This window comes from Agelaius phoeniceus, chromosome 2 (assembly GCF_051311805.1).
Source record: "Agelaius phoeniceus isolate bAgePho1 chromosome 2, bAgePho1.hap1, whole genome shotgun sequence".
Taxonomy (NCBI): Eukaryota; Metazoa; Chordata; class Aves; order Passeriformes; family Icteridae; genus Agelaius; species Agelaius phoeniceus.
Genome location: NC_135266.1, coordinates 61,488,358 through 61,499,625, shown reverse-complemented (window position 1 = coordinate 61,499,625; position 11,268 = coordinate 61,488,358). Strand labels below are relative to the sequence as shown.

The window sequence follows — 11,268 nt, the reverse complement described above, 5'->3', positions numbered from 1 at the left end:
TACATATATATATATATACACACATATTTGCAAACACTGATCATTCAGTGTTTTTTCACTGTAATCCACCCCAAGGGACCCACACTACTTTCACCTTCATGGGTAGGTAATAACACCCCCAAGAGTTATTCCCTCTGTCATAGGGAAGTGCTGGGTTAAAAAAATGTCAGAAATATATGTCAGAAATTATCAGAAAAATGTCAGACCTCCCCATACTTCTACACAAACTGTTGTCACCTGGTTTATTAGTGCAGATCAGCTTTGCTGTCACCCTGTGACCTCTGTCTGCCTGGGTACTGTGATTGAGATGATGAAACTTGAGCTTCAGCTGGTGGATGCCTCAGAAACCAGAACATGTATTGGCACTCCTGCCAGCCCGAAGTTCAGGAAGGGGAGGAGTTTACCAGGAATTGAAACTGATTTCTGGCAGCTCCAAAGTTTTGAGTGTTCCCCTAGCTATAGCAGCAATACTGGTTTCTGTCAAGGCAAGGTACTTGCAAAAACCATGTCTGGGGCTGGAGGATGGAGGGAAGGCAGCAGGTACAGGACAGCTACTGCCTTGAATACGCCATCTTCCTCTCAGGATAACCCTCATGGCAACAAGGAAACAGAGAAGCGTGAAAACACCCAGAAGCTGACAGCATCTGAAGAGAAACCAGGAGGCCAAGCATCAGCGCACCAACAACAGCAAAAGCAGTAGTAAGTAACAAGGAGCCTGACTGAGATTACCAATGCAGATTACTACCTGCACTGGGTGCCTGTTCTCCAGCTTACTCGAGTTGCACACTTTTAAAGGTGAAAATACTTTACAGAGAGCCTGAATGTGGCTGAGCATACAAGCAGCATGCTGTCATCTCCTTGGAGATTCCTACATGGGACCCAGGTTGTTCGGGCAGGCTTCTTGACAGCATGGTTCACACCCTGTGCCATAGCAGTGGCCAGTTCTGTACCTTGGATACGTGGTGTCTGGCATCTTTTTTTCAAAGTACCTTGGCATCTTTTTTCAAAGTGAAATTTCAAATCTGGTTCTAGCTCCCTGTTTTCTGTGCCTCCTAATATTTCATCCTGGAAAGTCTAAAAATACTTACTTTGGCTTAAGAGATGGATATAGGCTGCATTCCAACACTGCTCTGAATGCAGTCAAGGACACAGAACAGCTTCCAGGAACTTCATGCTCACAAAACTAAAACCAAAGCTTCAGCATTTGGTGCTTTATTGGAATCTATGCTTAGTCCCTCTCTTGCTTTCCACTGACAATCCTGAAATAACTTATAGAAGCTCTGTCTTGCAGATATAATACAGATTAGAAACTGAAAGCTCTGTGTTTGTGTTTTATGCATGTTTGTTTAATGTAAATATACTTAGATGACCGTAGCTAAGTGTTTATTCCTTTCCACTATATGTGCTTTTTCTGAGTTCTTATAACAGTGCATGTAATGCTAAGATTATTATCATTATTGTTATGTGCTGATTTTGCTTAGCTTGCTTCTTTTTCTTCCGTCTTTCAAAGGGCAGCTGGCAAAACTCCAAACTGTTTCAGTTTCCTTTGCCTTCTTTCTGAGTGAAGAAGATGGAGCCACCTCTGGAGGAGGTGGCAGGCAGCTGATGGTGAGCAGAGATCAGCAGATTTCCACTGAAACCCATGAATGCTTGTCTATTGGGTAGCAGTGATACAGAGACTATTAAAAGCTGAGTCCCTTTAAAATCCATCAGCGCTTTAATGATTGACTTTCAGGAGAGCAAACAACAATTTGCTGTCTCTTTATTTTCTGCCACTTGCAAATATGAAAAATTCTCTGTCTTGCCTGCTCTCCCAGTGCTACATATCCACAGCAGAGTAAGGACAGCCCCAGTTTGTTTATGTAGCTGTAATGTGTCTATTTTGTTGCTGTTTGGGGTTTTTTTCAGGGGGAGGAGGGGGCATCAGGGCCAGTGGGAGTTTTCCCATTGGCATGACCATGTTTACCCAGTTTGTCTGGCATACAAACTCCCTGGTAAAGGTTAGGTGAATAATTAATCAATTGGTTTGCCAGAGCTCCCTGCAGAATTTAAGGCCAGAGCACATATAATCACACAAATCCCTGTTCCCTCTTTCATCTTACATGATTCTTGCAGACATAAAGCTGTTGTGCATCCACTGCAAAGACCGAGCACTATTTTCTGCTATGTGAAAATATTCTCTCTGTCTTCATAAAGTACTAACAAAGAATTAGTTCCTAAATCTCAGATGTACAAATTAAACTCTGCATTAGTATTCAGTTAATGAGAAGAGGGATGAAGGAAAGGCAGTTTGGAATAGAAACCATGTAATATGAGTGGGAAACTCATACTCTAATAAAAAAAATGAAGTGAATGAGAGGGGGGTTTTCACCCTTCCCTTTAGAAAGGGAATGCTACCTGGCAGTTTGAATGGGATGAAGCCACTTAAACTGCAATTCCCTTAACTAATACAGATTAAAGGAGAAGATTGCATCTGAAATACTGAAACAGAACAGTGGGGATCTTTATTCTTAAAGAAAAAACAAGTTTCATTAATTATTACTTTGTTCATTTTCTCAAGCTACATTTCAAGAATGATTTCAGATTAAAATACCATTTTATCGCTGATAAAGCTGACTTAGCTTTTTAGCCACCAACATCTTTTAATATGACCTTTAAAACTAAAATACTGGAACACCCTCAGATTCAGGTTTTCAGGTTCTGGGATAACAAGAGCAGCTGGAGAGCTGCAGTTACAGGGTGACAGAAAAAAACACAGACTAACATTACTAAAGGATTTCTGGAATATGCATAGCAGAGGGAACATGAGGGGCCCAAACAGGATACCTCTGTGCCAAGTAGTGTCTCTATTCCAGCTTCTGCTTGCTATTTTTTGAAAACAGACAGGGGTATGGTTTTGCTGCCAGCAAAGCAGGAGTTGGAGTCTCTTTTGAAGGTTCTGTGTGAATTGTTTCAATGCAAACTCTCTGTCTCAGGCTGTGAGAAAAATTGGGAGTGGGTAAACATCTCAGGAACGTCTTAGGGTCAGATCAGGTGACCTTTTGTTTAGATTGGACACAGGAACTATGTGTGGGATGTAGCATGTTGCAGTCCTGTTCAGCACTGAATATTCAAACTAGACTATTAAAAATACAAGGTGGGCAGCTGGTATTAGAGTTTAGAGAGTTTTGGTTTGGAAAAGCCCTTATATGATATGTCAAGGGCGAGAAGTGACAATAAAATGGTCCTAATTAAGAAAAGTACTTGTTCAAATGCAAAATTGAAGTCACACTTTGTACATCCCCATCCAGTTATACATAGAATGTGGTTTCAGGCCATGGAGAAAAAAGTCACCAGGATGACAAGAACTTGAAACTGCTTATAATAACAAGCTCGCATTTAAGTGGCTTCACTTTGTCTGCTAAGTGCCATGAAATTAACTTGTAGAAAGCAAATTCCCAAATTGCCCCTGTTCATACCTATTCAGAAACAAAAGTCTGTACAGAAGAAAGGTGGAGGAAAGTGGGGAAATTAGAGGGTGAACTATAGCTAGTGCCTGAAAAAGAAACTGCTGCCCCCATTCAGCAGTCTGCCTTTAGCGCCTTTAAAGCTGCCAAGAATAATATTGGTTCTGGTAAAATCCATTAAAAACTGAAATTCAAAATAATAAAGCCTGAAGATATACTGCTGCAGAGCTGGTAACAGTTCCTCATAATTTTGTTTGAAAGGAGAGCAGACTTGCTAGAATGCTTGACTCAAGAAATTGTATTCTTTGACACTAGAGCCAAATCTATCAATCTATCAGAGCTTTCTTTCCTTTCTTTTCCAATCTTAATCCTGAATTAAAAAAAACAAAACAACAAAAACCAAACCAAAACATCTATGGTGTTATAAGACCCCTCATCCTATTGCTGACAGGCTGTACTTAGCAGTTCTGATTTTTTTTCTTTCATTAACTAAAGTTTCTTTAAAATAAAAAAAAAAAAAAAAAAAGTTTCTCAATGTTCTGGTTTGAAAGCAAACCCAGTGAGAGATTCCAAGTCAGAAATACAACTTATTAGGAAAAGGAAAAAGAAAAAAAGAAACAAAATCAAAATACTTGCAATAATACAAAAAGAAAAACCACTGACAGAGTCAGAATACAACCTGACACCCTTTTGGTCAGGGTGTTGGTAGCAGTCCAGTTGGATTGGTGGCTGCAGTCCTCCTGGAGTAGCAAATGTGGTTCTGCTGGAGCAGTGATTCTGTAGAAAGGATGTAGTCTCCCACCAAAGATGCAGTAGAAAAGACTTGTCCTGTCCCAACCCCAGATTATATCCAGGTGGGAATACTTAGCTCCTCCCCCCTGGGCAGAGCATCTCACCATGGGCTGATGTCATGCTGTGAGTCACGTGGTGGGTCCATTAAAGGGAAATGGCTCCTGGAGGGAGTTTTCTCTGAGTCATGCAGCAAGGCATTGATGGTCCATTAACAGGAGATAAGGAACAAACAATGCCCCTCCTGGTTTCAGCAGCTCTTGAGGATGGGAATGGAATACATCTTTATATTATAGCCTAGGATACTCTTCAAAACTGTAGGCAGATTTTTAGCAAAATACTTGTTTTCCCCACTGCCCAGCCACTGGTGGGAATGCAAGACAGGTAATTTGAATTATGGAAAATCTGTCCAGAGGTTAGCTCTCCACTTGCTGCACAGGAGTAGTCTCGCAGCTCTCTGTTTTTCAGGCTGATGTACTGATGTTTACAGCCCAATGGAGTGCTTTGGAGATGCCCAGTTTTGCCATGGTCCATAGCCAGCCTTTTCTCCAGGCACAGGATTGGTGGCAGGGTCTCCATAAGACAATAAGTATTCTGTTAGTCTGGATGGGGGGGTTGCTGTGCCATATAATGTTTGGGGTAGGTAAGGAAGTCTTTTCATATTCTGTATTAGAAGGCTTTTTTGGAAGAGCTTGCTTTGCACAAGCTCTGACGTGCTCTCTTGATACATGGCTTGATGAGGAGCTGTGGCAAGGTGATGAATAAGGAATGTATGGGAGGATGTTGCATTTGGTCAGGGGCAATGAAAGGACAAATTCTCTGATGCAGAGACAGTGGAGGAGGAAATACATTGTTGAAAAGAAAAGAAGTGGGGAAGCAGAGATGAACATGGCACTAGCTCAAATCTCAGGCTTCATGTGGTACATCTGACCTGCAGGCACACTGGCAAGCCTGACATGCAGCACATGCATGGCCCTGCAGGGGAGAGCTCAGCTCAGCACTCGGTGCTGCCAAGCCTAGTGCCTGGCCTGCCCACGTATGATGCTCCATGCTCCTCAGGGCCAGTGATTACCAGGTGCTCCAGCTGGCTCTGGCATGCTCCCTACATGCCTACATCCCTGTCCCTACATCCCTGACACTGTGCTGCATTGGGAGAACTGAGCTGCTCTAGCATGTGGGGACGGCACGAGCACAGCCATGTCTGACTTTTCTAGACTTTGCTGGGTGTGCTGCTGATCTACAGCCCTGCTACAGTGAGCTCTGCCCCTTTGGTGTAATCTGACTCATGGCATGTTAGTGTTTCCAGAGGAGAGAAAGCTGTGCTGTGAGCCAAGTTTGGGCTGAGAGCTACCCCTTGGCTCCCTGATTTGATCCCTCAGGGTGCCAGTTTCTTTGGATCTTCAGAAGTTGGTTGAGATTGTCCAAAACAGAGTATGGCTGAAGCACCTGCTCTTCTTTCTGATGTGCTAAGACCACAACAAGCTGCTGAGTCTGAGTCTCATCTGAACTGTTGGAAATTCAGTTCCAAGTTTCAGTTTTAGTCTTTTGACCAAATTTTAACTTCAGGAATTTCTCTACAAGGATGTGGGTAAAAGCAGAACCTCAAGTCTGTTTCTTTCCTGCATATTTCCGACTCTTTCTCCTGGGCTGCTCTCTGCTGCCCTCTCTCTTCTCACTCTTCCCCCTTGCAAGTTCACTTCTTCAGGATTTAACTCTTCGCTTTAATCCTCACAATGCCAAAAATGCTGTCTGACCTTAATGAAAGGGACCAGATACAGAAGTGAGTTACCCTGGTTTAATAATCTTCCAGACATCTTTTGAACTGTGTTAATTAAGTGCATTCCTGGCCTGTGGCAAACACAGGACAAAATGTATGGAGGTAGATTTTTGGTGATGAACATTTCCTGCTAATGTAATTAATTTTCTGCCTCTTGTGTTAAAAGCACATGTGCAGTGAGGATAAATCAGACAGTGTGTAGTGTTAAGCCCCAGTATATCACTTTTGTCTCTGAGCTGCAAACTGGTAAGATGATGCCACTGATAAAGATGGAAAGCCAGAGCCCCAGGCCTGCATGTAAGGTTTGTACACTCTCTTAAAGATCTGCTTATGGCACTGCTGGGACACAGAGCATATTGCTCAGCTGAGGTCTACAATTGTGGCTGTCAATTATCATTAGCATCTGGCTGTGTGCACATTGCAAAATAGGGATACCTACAGGACAGTTATCTGCTTGCTGGGATTTGGCATCTTATAGCCCTTAAATTTGGCAGCTTCTGTGCTGCTCAGCAGCATGTGGCTGCTTCATCAGGCATGGGAGCTTTGGTGAAAACAATACTTTGTGATGGTGTGGACTTGACAGCTCTTAAAACAATTCCTGATAAATGAATGCAAAGTTCAGCTTAGTGTATCTTTGAAGGAAATTCAAGAGTTGGCTTTGGCAGTTTGATCTCTTTTAAATCCAGTCTTAACATACTATCTAATGCAGTATCTCACCCTAGGTCCCTCCTCTGACTGAATCTGCCTGTGCCTCCTTCCTAAGCTTTAGTCATTTTTGTTGCTCTCCAACTTCATTCTCCTTATTTTCTGTCTGTTATGCAGAGTACTCTGCCCAGCAGGGCAAGATATTTGGCTTTCAGCTCTGTGACATTCGTGTACCAATACACCCATGGTATAAAACACAGGGGAATTGGATACAGTTTATAACACCCATTCCTTTTCTAACTCTTTAAACTATTTCACACTTCATTTGAATATCTCTCCTGTGGTACATGGCTGGAGTGGACCTGAGGAAAAACTGAAGAGCACAGCTCTGCAAAACCTATTACCAGTGAGCAGCAGTCCTCATGGGTTTTTCAATTTTAGAAAGAAAATATTTTATACAAACCTGAACGAAAGTAGAACAAAAATTGATATCATGAATGCCTTTAAAGCACTGAAGAGGTGTTCTTGAGCTAATTAGAAGAGTAGACTTACACATATGACTCAAAATTTAAGTTTTTAGACATGGTGTTACTGATCACTCAAAGTGTAAACTATCATTAGAGATTATCTATGACATTATTGCATGTTTCTCCTTACTGAAATGTTTTATATCTCTCTCTGTATGTGCTGGTTTTGGCTGGAGTAGAGCTTATTTTCTTCATAGTAGCTGCTGTGGGGCTATGGTTTGGATTTGTGGCCAAAAGTGTGTTGATATCACAGAGATGTTTTGTTCCAGCTGAGCAGGGCTGACACTGAGTCAGGGCCTTTTCTGCCTCCCACCCCACCAGAGAGAGGGCTGGGGGTGCACAGGGAGTTGTGAGAGCTGTGGGACAGCTGACCCCAGCTGGCGGAGGTGTATCCCATAACATATGGCATCAGGCTCAGCATACATAGCTGGGGGAAGGAAAAGGAGAAGGAGAGATGTACAAAGGGATGGTGTTTGTCTTCCCAAGTCACCATTACATGTGGTGGAGCCCTGCTTTCCTGGGGATGGCTGAACACCTGCCTGCCCATGGAAAGTGGTGAATCCATTCCTGCTTTGCTTATGTGTTCAGCTTTTGCTTTACCTGTTAAACTGTCTTTATCTCAACCCATGAGTTTTCTCATTTTAACCCTTCCAATTCTCCATCCCATGCCATGGGGGGGCTGAGTGAGCGAGCAGCCATGTGGCGCCTAGTTACTGACTAGGGTTAAACCACAGTGATATATTGTTGCATAGGCATTTATAATCCACAACTGTGGTATATTATGTGTATCTGCTTGAAAAATCATAGGAGATTCCTTTTTTATTATTTCAATATAGATACATTCTCTTATTGGGTTGCAACTTTCTTACTCTCATTAATATCTGTTCAGTCTGTGTAATGAGTCAATACATTCCCATTTTCTGCAGAGAAAATAAAACAAAAAACACTCATCAAGATTAATATGATCCATAAAGGCAGAAGATGATTTGTCTTTTTTGAAGAGCTGTAACTGGGGTAAGATGTTCTTTCTCCCCCTTCCAGTGACTTCTGTATTTGTATTTATAAAACACCCCTACCTCAAAGATAGGCTTAAGTCTTACAACAATTAGAATCATTATTAGGGAAACTGTAAAGTTAAATTCTTTATAATCTTTTCTGTCTGTGGATTTTGAAGCACTTCATATATTGGTATAAAGCACAAAATTCTGCAGACCACTGATAGCTTCAAATCTCCACATTTCCTTAATTGCTCCCCAGGTAAGTAGGATAATTTGCTCCAGACTTATGGCTACTGTGGCAACCCAGAAACTGACTGGAATATTAAATTGACAGGCTGTAGCAGGTATTATAGGCTTAACTGGATCAGAGGTTTTGCCTGAACAAAGAAATGACATAAAATATCCTGCAAACTGGATAACAACACAAGGTGGAAGCTGGTGGTGGGTTTTTGCATTAACTTTCTTTCCTTCAAAAAGAGAATCTCAAGAAAATAAGGAATATTAGGTGCAGATTTTAGAACTGGTAGGGCAGGTGGAGTTTCTCAGGCAACAGCTCATTTGGCTTCCACTCCTGTAGGGTTAAAAAGCAAGGAACCACTTTGGACCCTGACTTTCACTCCTCACATAAGAAATTTACCATGTACTTACTCCTCCTTCCCCCTGATCAGAGAGTCATGGAATGATTCTTTAGGAGACCTTAAAGGTCATCTAGTTCCAACACCCCTGCCATGGGCAGGAATCCTTCCACTAGACCAGGCTGTTCAGAGCCCCATCCAGCCTGGTCTTAAACAACTCAAGGATAGGGAATCCACAACATCTCTGGGCAACTTGTGCCAGTGCTTCACCACCCTCCCAGTAAAGAATTTCTTCCTAGTATCTAACCTAAACCTGTCCTCCTTCAGCTTAAGGCCATTCCTGATCCCAGTACCCAAACCCACACTCTGGCATATCTTTCCAGAGACCAAGGTGAATACTATAAATTTAGATAAACTCAATAATGCTCCCCCCTGCCTTTTTTTTTCTTATTATTTCTAATAATAAGTAAAAAAAAGCATTAGATAAAAGACAAAGAAAAGGTGGTGTCCTGTTCTCCCCTTCCCGCCCCCACTGAAGACTTGGCTTCCTCACTTTCTTTGCCTTTATTTCAATAAAATTTAAATGAACTTTGCTTTTAAATAAACACTGTTTTAAACACAACAACTCTTAATCTGCTGGAAACAGATGGTAAATGTACTGTCACCTCCACCTCTTTGGTAAACTGATTGATCTTTGCTGTATTTCATGTGCAGTCCTTCTGAGGTGCTGAAGATGAGGCCACCAGAAGAGTGGCCCCCACCTGGCTTCCTGGGGTGTGAGCCTTCCAGCCAAAAAGCGGAAGCAGATAAAGGAAATGATTGATGGCAAAAGGGCTAGATTTGATATTGTGATTTCTCATACATGTTCAGACAAGCCAAGGTCTTTTTTAAAAAAAAAAAAGATTATAACTTAAATCAACCAGACAAACGCTGTTTGAAGTCATCAAAGTACATGGTATAAAAACTCTTCTGCCCTCTAGTGCTGTGAAGCAGCGTGATATCTAGATGCATGATCGATTTTTGGGAGAGGAAGATATGTAGCATTGCAAGCCATAATTTCAGCCACTTTTATCACTGCCAAAGGAAAAGGAGGGGAGTTTAAAGGTACTTAATAATTTTGGTATATGAACTTGAGAGAAATATGATCTTAATATCTGAAACAAAAACAAAAGCTGTAAAAAAGTCTTGAAACAGATACATTGTGTAGCAGCTTGTTAAAGGCACTTTGGGATAAATTGGAAATGCTACCACTCAATCAAATAGAGAAAAATCTGAAACAGCATCATTGATTGGGAGTGTTATGCTATCAGCAAGATGTGTTGTCAAAGCTTCTTTTAAGTAATGTTTGCAGTTGTGTGGTGAGCACCACTGGGGCGTTGCTGCACTCTGCACTCCAGCCTTGGAGGGTCTGGGGTTCTGTGGAGATGTGCAGAATGGTCTCACTGTCTCGGGGGCACCAGAGTATGCCGGCAGAAAGGGAAAAGATCATATTAAATGGCACCATTAAAGCTCACGGCTCTATCTTCACTAGTTTAATCTCATAAATTAATCCACATCCTCCTAGAATAAGTCTTCAAAGAGAAAGAGGTAATTGGATATAAATACTCTCTTACCAAATCCTGAATTACAGTCATACGGCAGCAGGCAGCTTTGGGCACTTTGATCTCTTTGCATGGTTTTCATTCCCCTTTTAAGCCTTAGTCTTGGGCCTTATTGTTTCATTACTTTTCCACTGCCAGCTTCTCTCTCTGCTTACTAGTTTGTCCTCTAGCCACTCCCTGTGGCCCTTCCTGAATCAGAGGCTCAGCCTTCACCCCTAATTATTCTTTGCTAGCTGTTCTTCTCCTTGTGCTTTCCCTGCAATGAAGCCAGATGAAATATTTGTGCCCACATATGCATATAAAACCCTGCCAAGGCTCTGATGTGTGGGGCCAACTGCTGCTTAGTGCATTTCTGGTAAACCTGCACCCCCATAGCACAACTTCTGATAAGTGGGAGCCATGTAAACTCCTACTCACACAATACACCATGGAGATAAAGCCCTTTGTCTTCTCCAAGTGGAACTGACAAGTTTTCATCACTCTTTTGATCACCTCAAGTCTCTTAATACACTCTGAACCCTGGCTTGCCTCTTTGCTGTCACGTTAGATTGATAGCTCCTTGAGACAGCAACTGCATTTTGAATTAAGTCTGGCAAAACAGGCCCCTTGTCCTGATTCAGTGAGTCGCACCTTAGGCATGACAGCAAGATGAATATGCCCAAGGAATTCCTGGTGCCTGAAAATGAAAGGCTGACAAGGAAACTGAGGCTCAGGCTGAGAGTAAGTCACCTGGGTCCATCACAAACAGTGTGACTTTGCACACTCCTTGGACAACTTTTGGGCAGACTGCTTAAGTCCACAAGGTGCTTGGTGCCCACAGGGTAAGGGATGGGACTGCCAGCACCAGTGCTCTTCCCAGCAGACAGTGGTCTTCCACATGGAACATTGTGATTCAAGGACGTGATTTGAT

The 11,268-nt window shown here is 42.3% G+C and overlaps 1 protein-coding gene across 2 annotated transcripts in view; it reads left to right on the top strand.

The window, feature by feature from the left end:
- The first annotated feature begins 425 nt into the window (after nt 1-425).
- EPSTI1 (epithelial stromal interaction 1) overlaps nt 426-11,268 on the top strand; it is a 50,146-nt gene continuing 39,303 nt past the window's right edge. For both annotated transcript variants that reach the window (XM_054627929.2, XM_077173666.1), the window contains exon 1: nt 426-699. In XM_054627929.2, the coding sequence (XP_054483904.2) occupies nt 506-699 (194 nt within the window). In that variant the 5' untranslated portion in view covers nt 426-505. The remainder of the gene's footprint in view (nt 700-11,268) is intronic.